Below are 13473 nucleotides of genomic sequence, written 5' to 3' on the forward strand. Positions count from 1 at the left end.
TCATCTGATAGGATACAGTGGATAGTGTAGGTAGAATATGTTTCCTTTTCTTTTCCAGGTTGAAAAACAATTAAGATGAAGCATCAATTTATATAATTATTTGTTATTGTAACGATCTCCACTTTCTGTGGATCTACTTAAATTCTGTAGTTCTGCTATACTGGTTTCCTTTTAATGATTTTCTCTTAAAGAAAGAAAGAAAGAAAGAAAGAAAGAAAGAAAGAAAGAAAGAAAGAAAGAAAGAAAGAAAGAAAGAAAGAAAGGCAGACTGTATAAGGGCCATAGCAGTCCCTTTGTCCTAAACTGGAATGGCATCTTCTCCCTCACTTGCTCCACTTCATAGCATCCCTCTATCCCCACGTCTGTCCAAGAAGAAAAAAGAGTAGATTCTTTTTAATCTTTAAACGCTTAACAAGCATGAACTCCTGCCGTCGCCTTCATTTGCCGTCTAAAAGCATATACTAGTGCAACTAAATATTTTATTATAGGCGCAGATAACACTGGGTAACACAGTGGATAATGAAAAGGTATACACCAAAGGGGGAAGGAGGGGATGTGGGCATTGTAGTTGAGTGAATGTCTATCAGACTTTCACACTGTCTCAAGCATCTGTTTTGTTCACATGCAAGGTTAGAGATCCCCTTCAAAGGACGATGAAGACAAGTGGCTGAAGCTCTGATAATAGAAAATATACTGTATATGTGGAAAAGTAAAGGCCCCTCAAGTTTGTGTGCGTGCATGTGTCAGGTGTGCTCCTAAAATCAGCGTCTCATCACTTTCTGGTGTTTTTGTCCATTGGGTGTGATGTTGAAGATAAATTGGGTCCCGCCCTGCCTTAATGCACCGTGTGTCCCATTAACCCCAATGAATAAAAAAGTCTCAATTAATAAGATAGAAAAGGAGCCGTGTGTAACTGTGTGTGTGTGTGTGTGTGTGTGTGTGTGTGTGTGTGTGTGTGTGTGTGTGTGTGTGTGTAGGTGTGTGTGTGTGTGTGTGTGTGTGTGGGAGGGGGTTATAGTATAACAGACGGGTGGTTAATGTTAAAGTGGCATTAGAGTTAATGCAAATTAAAACACAAGGGCTCATCCCTTTTGACCCTCTTCCCCTGTTCACATTAATGCAGCCATTTGCTTACAGGTACAAACCCCTATAATTCAATTTGTCAAAATGAATGAGGGAACAGACAGTTTATACAGCCCATCCTGCCACACCAACCAACATTTCTCCCACGGTGAAACAGAAGTTAAAAAAATAGATAAATAATAATAAAATAACATTTTAAAATAGTTAACGGCTACTTAACCAAAGCATAACATCTCCACCTTTATGCCTGTTTATTACTGCTTTCATCTGTAAATGAAAGTTGAGCAATTATTGCAAGGTGCCGTTATCATATTATTATGTTGGCCCCGGTTCCCTAGATAGTCATCAATCACTCTCAATCGACCTGTCACCGGCAGGCACAGATCCAGCTGGAGAGGAGAAAAGGAGGAGGAGGAGGAGGAGGAGGAGTACATCATCATTAATTTGAGGAGTGACCCCCGGGGCTATCCACATGTCTCAACCCGGGATTCTTCAAGCAAGGCAGCGTCTTGCACTTGCCCATTGCTGGTGCTGTTGTTGCGCAAGACTTCTTTAGAGGTTTTTGGATGTTGATGATAGATAGATAGATAGATAGATAGATAGATAGATAGATAGATAGATAGATAGATAGATAGATAGATAGATAGATAGATAGATAGATAGATAGATAGATAGATAGATACATACATACATACATACATACATACATACATACATACATACATGCATACATGCATACATAGATACATACATAGATACACAGACAGACAGACAGACAGACAGACAGACAGACAGACAGACAGACAGACAGACAGACAGACAGACAAAACACACATTCTTTTAAGTTTTTGGGAAGCATCAATCCTTGCAGCTGGGTACTCATTTGCTTCCTGTTATATGATAAAAATACTTAAGGACTTTTTTTTCCTTTTTTTTAGGGTGATACATTTTAAACTAAAGTCAAATCTTAATATGTTTTTTGTATTTATTAATAGTTTTATTCAGTTAATGCAGTTGTTTTATTCGTCCTCAATGTGACTCTGGGCTGAATAAAATATTCTTTACAAATTAATGTAAAATCAATTAGTTGCTCTTGTGATTAGCATCAGTGTGGAGCACTGATAAGAATGCGCTTAATTAGGTCTAATGCATTTAAACGGATACATACGTTTGCATATTCAAGACACTGATTGGCCTAATTGATTGATTAGTGGGCTACTGCAAATTATTTTCTACATTATGTTATTCCCCCTCCCCTGTTTCCTCTTAAAGAATTTCTACTCCCTTTTTTTTTTTTTTCTCATCATCCTGGGAAAGAAAATGCATATTAAAGTTACAGTCCGGTCATTTTTAGAGTAGGAAACTTCTGACGTCAGAGTCACTGCCGTTTAAAACAACCTGCCTCTGCTGCTGACGTCTTTTATACCACTTTTTTATAAGGCAAAAATATGTATCTGAAAACAAAGTGATATCTCTGGCAAAGGAATTCAGTATAAATTCAATTCATTCATGTACTTTTAATTGACTTTTGAAAAGAAAAAGGAGAGCAAGAGAAGATTTTCCTCTCATATTTTTTTCCCTCTGAAAGCCGTTTGAGTGGAGGGCATTTTGCACAAATTAAACATGCTACTCTGCTTCGCCCTATAAACATCCTAGGAGCCAGTGCTTACCAATCAATTGGTACAGTCAAACAGAGCTGCAGCCTGCGTGAGAGTGGAGACCCTCAGTCTCGCTTTATTTCTGGATATTGGGGGACCTCTCTACCATGTCATATCCACAATTTGGATATCCCTATTCGTCTGCTCCACAAGTAAGTTCATGTGCCTTTGTTCATTTAATAGCTTGTTTTGGTTTTGACATTGTTGCGATTGATTATCTTATCGATTTAAGCGTAATCCTTTTACGCGTTTTAGCCAAGAATCAGAGAAGCTGTCACAGAGCTTTCGGATATCGGAGAGCTATTACAGCCATAGCTGTGTTCCGGCAACGATATAGGAAAGGGGTAAGAAGAGGATAACAAAATAAAACGGCGAGACCCCCGACCCCCTGTCCACTGATTTCTGCAAGATAATAACCGCTCCGTAATGTCAACCATATGTTTATCTGCGCTGGAACACGCATGCCAACTTGTTCTGCATGCACTGTGTGTGTTTAGCACCGTAACCCAGCTGCTGTTTTGTTTTGGCTTTGAGCCATAAAAAATCATTTGGGCATTACTTCGGATATGACTCGGCAACAAGCTTTTTGTTTGTTTCATTTGTATCCGAGCTAATAGACTTTTCGTTTTGGACACGTTTTACGCTCACATTACTCCAAAGATACTCCATCATTATTCCTTATCAAACGACTCCTAACATGTCATTTGATATGGTTGTTTTATTGTTTTGTTTTGTTTTTTTATTTGTTTTACTGTAGAGGTTGAATATTGAAAAGAAATATGCAAAAGAGCGAGTCGACAAAAGGTAATTTCTGAAGATTATATGCTATTTGTTTTTCAAAAAACGTCTTCATTTATTCTTGAATTAAAGAATATTGGAAATGGGCAAAAGGCGTGTTCCTTTTAAAGAGATGATTGTCTGTATCAACTGTAAAAGTTTTAAAATAACTTCGTGATGAACGTGTTGAGGTCTTCTATTCAATTTTGTTTTATTGCAAAGTCGATAACTTTCTAAAAGAGAAACACTTCCTCTGTCCCTGCAGTTCCTGATGACAACCAACTCTTTGACCACTTGCTGCGAGTCCACCGGCAGATCCATAGCCGACTCCGGGGTAGCGGCGTCCGGGCAGACCCCAGTGTACTGTCCCGTGTACGAGAGCCGGCTGCTCGAGGCATGAGCTGAGCTCAGCCGCCGCGCTGGGCGTGTACGGGAGCCCGTACACCAGCGGCCAAGGCTATGGGAATTACGTTACATACGGCACGGATGCCTCGGCTTTCTACTCACTGGTAAGCCCCTTCATCTGATACCTCTTGGCATTGATTAATGGAGCTGCAGGGTGGTGAGAGACGAACCAGGCACACTTCTCTTCAATACTCTACATAGCAAAATACCTGCTGTTCACTACCGATGATTTATCATCTTATCATTCTTCCAAGCCAGCTTTCTTCCGAATGTCTTATAATTAGAAAGCAGCTCTTTGGAACAAGATGTACGCGTTTGTCATGAGAACTCTTAATTTAATGAAATTGTCGTTTTCTGTTATTTTAAATATCTCTCAAACAAGAAAAAAAACAAACAGGCCTGCAAACACCAACAAAAAGGTCTCTTCCAGTGGTTTTCATGTTAAAATATATTTAATCCACAAACTTTTGGTTTAATTGTGATAACAAGGATACTTACAATAAATGTGGTTGTTTCTGAACTAACTAAAAATTGAACTGCCTTTCTGGTTTCTACACATCCTGAAATATTTACTCCATAATTTCCTTAGATGTCTTTACTAATATTAACTTAAGTATCCTGTTCTTTTCTAGAGGTTTGATTGAGTGAAAACCTATTTGGGAGACAATGAATCTAAATTAAACTCAGTGATATTTGAATTCACCACAGTAAAGTTCTCATGTGGTATTAAAGATTATTTTTTCACTTTCAAAAGTTATTTTTTTGCAGGAAATTTCAAAATGTCTCAAATTGTTATTTAGGCATTATAGACTTTAAATTAATCATAGTTTGCTGCATATTTTTTATGGAAAAAAGTAAAAGTTCCAAGACCGAGTTATTAGAACTTAAACCTTATGTCTTTTCATTGCAGGGCACATTTGACACTAAAGATGCCACAGCTTCTGCGCATGCGGGAATAACACAAGCAACAGCCTACTATCCTTATGATCCTACCTTAGGACAGTATCAGTATGACAGGTAAGGTGTTTCTTTGATGATGTCACTTGTGTGTATTGTGTTAACGTAAAGTACAGCCAACTTTGAGTGAAATGTTTGGCAATATACAATGCTTTCCAATCAAGAAGTTACGAGTCTCGTTGCGATCAAATGTTGCAAAGTTTGACTCCACTGTCAGACAAGTTTGCTGGCCGACGTCAGTTATTTTAAAATGCTAAAACAGAAATTAAGCACTGGATTAGTTTTGTTGGAATTATCAATGGCTGAGAGGTCAATTCTCATCACACGAGGTGATCGCCTTTGTCTCCTGATGAGCTCAGGATCAGAGGAATTCTGAAAAGTGTGAGGCCTTTTCAGTGTTGTGAAGGGTTCACCTGCCATATTGAAAGGTCTTCCCAATAATGAGATGACATCGAAACGAAGTCCGTGTAGGGGGGAAATGTAGGTTTAATAATATTCTACCTGATTGTTTACTGCAATCACATCATTCTATGCACAGAACCAACAAAAATGCAAGTGCTAACAGAAACATGTCTTCTTTTTATAGTATTGTCTTTTATTTGATCGGCAATGTGTCTTATTGATTAACTTCCCAGCGCAATAAGACTTCACATAGCCTAAACCCAAGAGCCAGCTTCTTTTACCAATCACTCTAAATTCAGTGTAAAGTGAAAAATGCAACGCCAAGTGCAAGTACAGCAAAAGGCCTTAGTCTACTGAAAAGCTGAATTAGAAAAACATGCAGGCCTACAGCAGTACCACCGTGCTTGTGACTGTCTTTTACCTAAGGGCTCATCATTACACTCAATAAAGCAATTTTACAGTCTATTTTATCTGTGAGGGTATGGAAAGGTGCAGCGCTCCTCTGCCTTTGATTCCCTTAGCAGTGTTTGACCTGCACTAAGCTATACGGAGCAATAAAGGCCTCATAAAAGCCTCCCCTGAGAGGACTTTTACAGCTCACGACTGACTGAAAATCAACATTGTGCATTTTAAATGGAGCTCTATGGTAGATATTTATGGGAGAGGAGAAGGGAAGGAGCGAGTTGTAAGTTGCATTACAAATGGTTTTAATAGGCGATTGACATTGGAACATACAGTATGCATGCATATAGTCTTAAAACTACTGGCTTTATGGCATTAAACATTTAACTTGATAGAGGGATTCACATATTTACTCAAAGATATTGACAACATGTTTACCTTGGTTTCCAGTGCAGACACTGGATAGGGATTGTTGTGGGGATTTCAGGAAAGATACAAGCAACTAAGTTACTCCTGCAATGCGTCCTGTATAGTATTATACACACAGTTCTAGCTATGCTAATGCTAAGAAAAAAAAAAAGTATATGGCATTGTTGTGACAAAATTAATTCTAAAGTTTCCAAAGGACCGAAAATGCAGACTGTATCATGTATTTAAAGGGGGTGGGATGCGTCTTCCTTGAACTTTTACCTTGTGATAAAGTGAAGAGTTTGAGATGTTTACTTTTTCCATTAAAAAGTTTAACTCTTCTCCGGAAGATTTGGGTTATGATTAGGGCCATTACAATTATACAACATGTTTCATAGACTCTTAAGGAGATTGTACTCTGCATTGTGCACTGTCACAGATTAAAGTTGAGAAACTTCCAGGTCAAGATGTTTTTCAATATTGTCAAGCATCACATATGACTTGTACACTCTTGTTACCATTATGTTTGTGCTCTTTTCATTAGATACGGTGCCATGGATGGTGGTACAAGGCGGAAGAATGCCACGCGTGAGACGACCAGCACACTAAAGGCCTGGCTGCAGGAGCACAGGAAGAACCCGTACCCGACCAAAGGAGAAAAGATCATGCTGGCCATCATCACGAAGATGACCTTGACGCAGGTCTCCACATGGTTCGCCAATGCCAGGAGGAGGCTCAAGAAGGAGAACAAGATGACCTGGCCGCCCAGAAATAAGGGCTCAGAGGAGAAGAGATATGATGAGGATGACGATGGCTCCCAGGAGGAGCAGATAAAAAGTGAAAACAATGAGGATGGTCAGTGTCAAAATGTTTTCTTGTATTTTTCATAAAATTCCATAACATACTGGACTGTTTGGTGGTATATTTTTTAGCTTTCTTTGTGTCATAAGTATGTTAAAAACAATGATGTATCCATGAACTTTTAGCTTATATTAGTAACATAAAGGTTGATTTTTACATTTTATTTTAGGGAATGGAAACATTCTTTAAAATTGTTAAAAATTCGCTTTGAACAACTGTTTTTTGTTTTTTTTATGGATTACACACAATGTCATTCACGTGAAGGGGTCGGGTTCATTCAAAAAAGTTCAGAGGAGCAAGTTAGAGAAGAAGTTCAAAAAGCAACCTTCTGTGTAAAGTCGCCCACAACTGTACATCGTGAAAAGTTGACTCGACTATATTAGTTTTTTGCCTGATGCACTTTAAACTTCATAAATGTTTACAGATCGTTTGTTCTTTCTTTAAAGATATCCTCTACAATAGGATTAGATCAAATACAAACCTGAGAAAAGCTTTTGGTTCTCTAATAATGAGGCCTTACTACTGATGATTTCAACAGTTCTCTCTCATATTATGTAATGGTATTAGCCAGTTTTTAATTTGTACTATGAAACTGAGCTTGTGTGAAATTATCTGTTGTTTTTATTATTTATACAGGCTTGCTGTATGAATTTGGACATGGCTAAAAAAAAAATGAAGCTAGACAATTGGATAGGCCTCAGTCAGTTTGACATGTGAATGGAGGGTCAAACCACTGACTATAGGTTTCATTTATATGGCCCTTTTTTTATTCTACATATTTTTAATTAAAAGTGATCTGATATTTTCCAGAGGCCTGAGTTCATATAGTCAGAAATTAACGTTGATTAATGATGAGGATGAACCCCAATTGCTAAAGATAATTGTTTTGCATGTGTTTTGATTTATGGCCTTGATTGGTTTCCTGTTTATTTTATGAACAGGCTGCAAACATTTTCTGTCAGTTTTTTTTTTTTTTTACTTTACAAATGTGACAGCAACTATTGATCTAGGAGTGATTGTTCGATGCTTTTATCAGACCTGATGCCACACATCGCATGACTTCACATATATCACTGACCGCTGTCTCCTCTCTGCCCTCTGTCTACCAGAGACCAGGAGTAGGCCCGATAAGGACCTCCAGCTGAGCGACCTGGACGACTTCGACACGTTGGAGTCTGAGAGCTCGGAGTGTGAGCTCAAGCACCGCTACCACATGAACACACACATGTCCACGACGAGCGACTGCACCGGCGAGCACATCATTAAGGACACGTCTCTAAAAATATCCATCCCGGTTTCTCTGGGAGGGGAACAGGACTTGAGTAAAAGTTGTCTGAAAACGAGCCCGGAGGATTTCCAGGCGGAGAGCAGACATCAGGTAAAGGCGTGCTACAACCAGCAACAGCAGTCAGGACACCAGATTTTAGACGGAAAGCCTCGCATCTGGTCTTTGGCCCAAACCGCGACCTCTCTGAACCAGACTGAGTACCCATCCTGTATGCTGAGGTGCCAGCCCCCGCCACCCTCCTCCCTCACCCCCTCCCCCGCCGCTACCTCACCCGTGACCAGCCTGGACAACAGACAGGATTCACCGGTCACGACCCTGAGAAACTGGGTGGACGGGGTTTTCCACGACCCCTTGTTCAGGCACAGCACTTTGAGCCAGGCTCTGACCAACACCACCGTCTCTTGGACCACGAACACCAAAGGCGCCATGCTGGAGGCGGAGAGGAGCGCGGCTGTTCTGCAGCAGCACCAAGACTCCTCCAAAGACAGTTTCCCAAAAAGCATCAACAAACTTTTCTGCTCTTAACAAAACCAAATGACAATGTTATTGCAAAGAGAGAAAGAGAGACTTTTTGTGACTGACGAAAGAAACGCCAATTTTCTTTCCATGAACCCCTGGTTATGTTTTATTCGTTTTTAAAAACAATGGTAGCTAAGTATGTTATATTTGCGGAACACACGCGGAAATATCCGGATCGTTTTTTGCTCATTTGATTTGACGCACGCACAAAAAAGTATCGAAATGTATAACTGAAAGTTTACATATGGAAAAAAAAATTAGTCCCAAAGTTTACATAATTTTATTTGTATTTTTTTCTTTCTATGCGCATGCAAGTGTAATTAAATATAATTTAGGTCTCAGCAGTCGAATTTCACTATTTAAAGAAAAAAAAGGAGTCTCACAAAATGCACAGCTCTCTTAAGTGAGAGCGTCTCAACTTTGTTCACTGAAAATAAAAGCAGTCGGTTTCTGAAGAGCACTTGTGATTGTGGGTTAAAAAAAGAGGAGTTACTGTCCATGGTGCTGAACTTAGGGGAATTCCTTTTTTTGTTTTTGCAAGTTTATTTTTTACCTATTAAACTATGCCCTTCACTTTACAAATCTTAGCCATGAAGCACACAGTTTACTCTTAAGGACACTTTTTTGGAATTTCAAACAGGCGTCATTTAACATCTCTCACCATGTGTTATTTTGCTGAAAAAAAAATCTACTCTCATTTAGTGACAGGCAACTCAAGCCTCCAGACAGAACAATATCAGTATCTAAGATCTGCCTCATTAATTCCCTCTAAACAGGCTGTAATTGGGATGTTTGCAGTCATATTTCATGTCAGCCTATTGATTTCCCCTCTCTGCTCTCTGATAATATTATCGGAACATCTCAACAGCGTCCATGATGCAGCTGTCAAAAGGGTAAGTTATTCGCCATGCGTCCATTAATGGGTTCAGAAAACGACCCCCCCCCCCCCCCCCCCCCCGCAAAATCGTTGAATGTGGGGAGTTTTGTTTTGACACTAACCCCTCAATTTTCCTCTAGACGCCCTGCAAGAAAACCAGCCTGGATGCTGAAGTGAAAAGGGGGGCTTTACGAAAGAGAGGCACTCACGTCGGCTAAAAGTGAAAAGGGCAAAGGAACTCGAATTAGTTGTTGTAGATAAAAGGGCAAAAAGAAAAGGAGTCAAGGGTACTTGACAGTAATGGCGAAAGTGGAGCTCTCGGGGGACTCTGTCTGTCCTGTGAGAGGGGGAGAAGGGAGGGAGCGAGGGGGTGGGGGGCTCCAGTGATGAATTTTAATGGGAAAAAGCACATCTCGCCCCCCCTCAAGAAAGTGCTATGGTGGACAAAAGGGATTTTCTGTAAATCGGAGTCGGCATGTGTGCTTCTTTTTGCATTCTTGGAAAGAAAACGTTGCCTGCAGCAAAGCAAAAGTTGACATGACAGGAAAGAAAAACAAGAAAAACGTAGAAAATAGACGTCTGACAGGTGCTTGATATGCGCTTAATATTATAGGGATATTTATCTTCACATTTTCCTTACTGTAGGCATGTTTATTGGCCCCCGCGCTAACTTGTAGCCTATGTTTAATTTTTCACTGCCACTGATAGAAAAATTAGGCCGGAGTTTAAGTCCCCGAAGATAAGACAATACAGCCTCGACCTTTAATTAATTTAGCATGAGGACAGATTTTATTAGACCTACCGAACCAATTGGTGGCTTTTTATTTGAGAGAGAGGGATAGAGAGCAAGAGAAAGAGAGAGAAGCTCTAACCAAATCATTCAGCCATGGCAAATACGAACACACAGAGGGAGTGAGATGGTAAATTAACGGGAGCTTTTTACATAGAGACCAAATAAAACTGTAATCAGCGACGCGTTACTTTTCATTAAGCGGGTTTGACAGCAACATATTCAGCCACTCCGACACAACGAGCATGCGGGGTCCGAGGCTGGAATAAACTGCTCTCGAGCCGAGGAGTCATAAGATAATTCCTTAAGCTCCATTAACAACTCTTAGCCGCAGGAAATGGGCTCCCCTGAAAACATCTCCAAATCTAAAAGCTTTATCGACCTGGCAAACCTCAGCTGATGGCTTCTTTTTTCTCTCTCTCTCAACCCCCTCCTCTTCCTCTCTCTTAGTCTTTCTTTCTCACCCTCCCTCTCTCCCTTTCTCTATGTCACCCCTCCCCTTTTTCAACTTAAGGGACAGAAACGTCCAACTGAGGTAATAGACTTTGACACAACACATTAAATGGGAAATGAGAAAAGGGAGAAGAAAGGGCACTCTTAAACGCCTTTTAAACGTTACCAATTAGAGGTTTAAAACTTGAATAAGATGTAGGCCTTTGGCATGTGCCTGACTGATGGAACATTTAACTGAATACCTGCCCGGCTTGGTAAAAGCTGCAAGTGAACACAGTATGTAGTCCTCCTGTGAGGCAGAGTCAAGGGACTCATACAGAGGAAAAAGTCATGTGCAACATGGTTGTTCAAGATTTTATTTCCAGTTTTTGCTAGTGTTAATATCCTTAAACTTATGGAACTCCTACTATATTGTTTTATTTATTTCTTTAAAAAACATCCTTAGAAATAAAAATGTACTGTTTTCTGTGAAAGAAGAACCAGGCATGAGGGTGAGGCCTAAAACACTCAACAATCAGCAGCTTCCCAGAGAGAGAGAGAGAGAGAGAGAGAGAGAGAGAGAGAGAGAGAGAGAGAGAGAGAGAGAGAGAGAGAGAGAGAGAGAGAGAGAGAGAGAGAGAGAGAGAGAGGTGGTACTCTGGATCAGGTTAATACCACTGTGACCCTGAGCCATAAATATATTTACACATCATTACACATCAACATACACACACTGAGAGTCTTGATCTCTCGCATGCACTTTCACACACACACACACACACACACCTACACACACACACACACACACACACACACACAGAACCACTGGTACTCATGTGTCAGGCTTAATTGAATATTTAATCTATTCATTGACTAACATTAATAAGGTGAGAATAACGGTAATGTGATCAAAGCTTAAATGGAAATATGAAGCATGACCTCACACAAAGAGCAATGTAGAGTGCCTCCACACACTGACACACACAGATGCAGAGCACATAGTGTTGTTACAGCCTGACCAATCTTTCCAACCATCAATGGAATGGCCTTTTATTCCAATTAAAATAAAGCAGATTAGTATTAGAAAATGTGAATTCCCATACTACAATAAACAAAATAGCCTGTAGGTGTATGTGTACATCTTTTGAAAAACATATTTGCTTTTCTGTGGATTAAATTACATCTAAATGTCAGTTGGTGTGACTGCTTGGCATGGCTGATCTTAAAAAATGAGTGTATTGATACAATGCAGAACTAAACACCAACAAGCAGGAGTTGTGTATAAAGCTGAGCGGAGAAGAATTGAACCACTTTACACAAACCGGAGTGAAAATTAAGAATTTGTGACTTCACTTTGTTCCATGTTTTCTCATCATCGTTCACAAGCTACCCAAATGTCCGTCCACAGCTTTCAGGAAGAGCTTTATACTTTCCCCCCCTCTTTATAATCTGAAGAGCCTCCTCTTATTTTTCCTCCACCTCTTGCAGATATGGCCTGTGCGAGTGTTTGTGTTTGAGGTCATGTGTGTGTATTTGTGGCTGATGTGCTCAGAGCCCTGCTGCCAAAAGCACATGTCCAGGATATGCCTTTAAGCCCCAGTGACTGGCCTCTATCAGGCCTCTATCATCGCCTCCCTGCAGCACTTCCACAGGTCAAAAGGTTTTAGCCTGAGGGGCAGCGCTTTTCACCATCCCAGTCATCTCATTCTGACTGACTGAGCTGAAGATAGAAAAAGCCACCCATATCAAGTAGTTCCTTTGAAATATATAATAGACATCTACTTGATAACGTCATGTCAGGTCCCATTAGTTTAAGGCACATTTTAAAACAAAAGGAGCTGATGCATATAGGCCATGCATATACAGTAAAACAAAGCAAAAAAATAAGCAATACCATAAACATAACATCTATCTATATTGATAAAATGATCATCAAATTATTCACTTTGAAGTAAGAAGACATAAGTCAAACAACATAAAAGACATTCAGGAGAACACTGCAGATAAACATAGATTAGACATAACAAAGGTTCATCGGAGGCTGATCAAAAAGAAAGACAAGAAAGTTGTCTTTTAATTTAAAAAGTCATTAGCATGTTAGGCCTTCATGTGGGGTAAGAGAAACAGCTTTATTCTGATAAATATGATTACCTTTGCTCAAACGTTCTAAACAGCGTGTAAGATTACTCTGGTCTATAGCATACTTGTAAGTATTTCCAGCGTTAGAGTATGGTAAATCTTGTATGCGTCAAGAGTAGTTACAAGACCCGAAAAAGTCCAGGATCTTTATCACACACCCTCTTGAGGTTGGCAGAGGGTTCAAGAGGGTCTGATGGTGGGTCATCGCAACACACTTCAACTCTGTCACCTAACTTTGAGTCAGTTAAGCTCACCACCAGATAACTGACATTCTAAAGGCAGGCATCTGAGCTGTTAGCTGCCTGTTTGTTACAAGCCATTTGGATTTGTTTTCATTATCTAGTGCATTACCAGTATCTGGAAGTAGACTCCTAAAAGGACGGGGGATAGTCGCTGAAAGCATTAAACAGGGAGAAACAAAGATGTAATATTTGACAGTTTCACAAACATATTTGCTATTTCTAATGGGCATTTT

The 13473-nt window shown here is 39.9% G+C and overlaps 1 protein-coding gene across 1 annotated transcript; it reads left to right on the plus strand.

Annotated features, from left to right (window-relative positions):
- Positions 1 to 2844: 2844 nt before the first annotated feature.
- irx4a (iroquois homeobox 4a) lies at positions 2845 to 9194 on the plus strand. Its single transcript, XM_079343930.1, is given in 6 exon segments — positions 2845 to 2893; positions 3784 to 3908; positions 3910 to 4027; positions 4834 to 4940; positions 6637 to 6947; positions 8063 to 9194. Coding segments are annotated over 6 exon segments (1410 nt in total). The 5' UTR covers positions 2845 to 2848; the 3' UTR covers positions 8767 to 9194.
- The last annotated feature ends 4279 nt before the right edge of the window (positions 9195 to 13473 follow it).

The sequence above is a fragment of the Symphodus melops genome (genome assembly GCF_947650265.1).
Source record: "Symphodus melops genome assembly, chromosome: 5".
Classification (NCBI taxonomy): domain Eukaryota; kingdom Metazoa; phylum Chordata; class Actinopteri; order Labriformes; family Labridae; genus Symphodus; species Symphodus melops.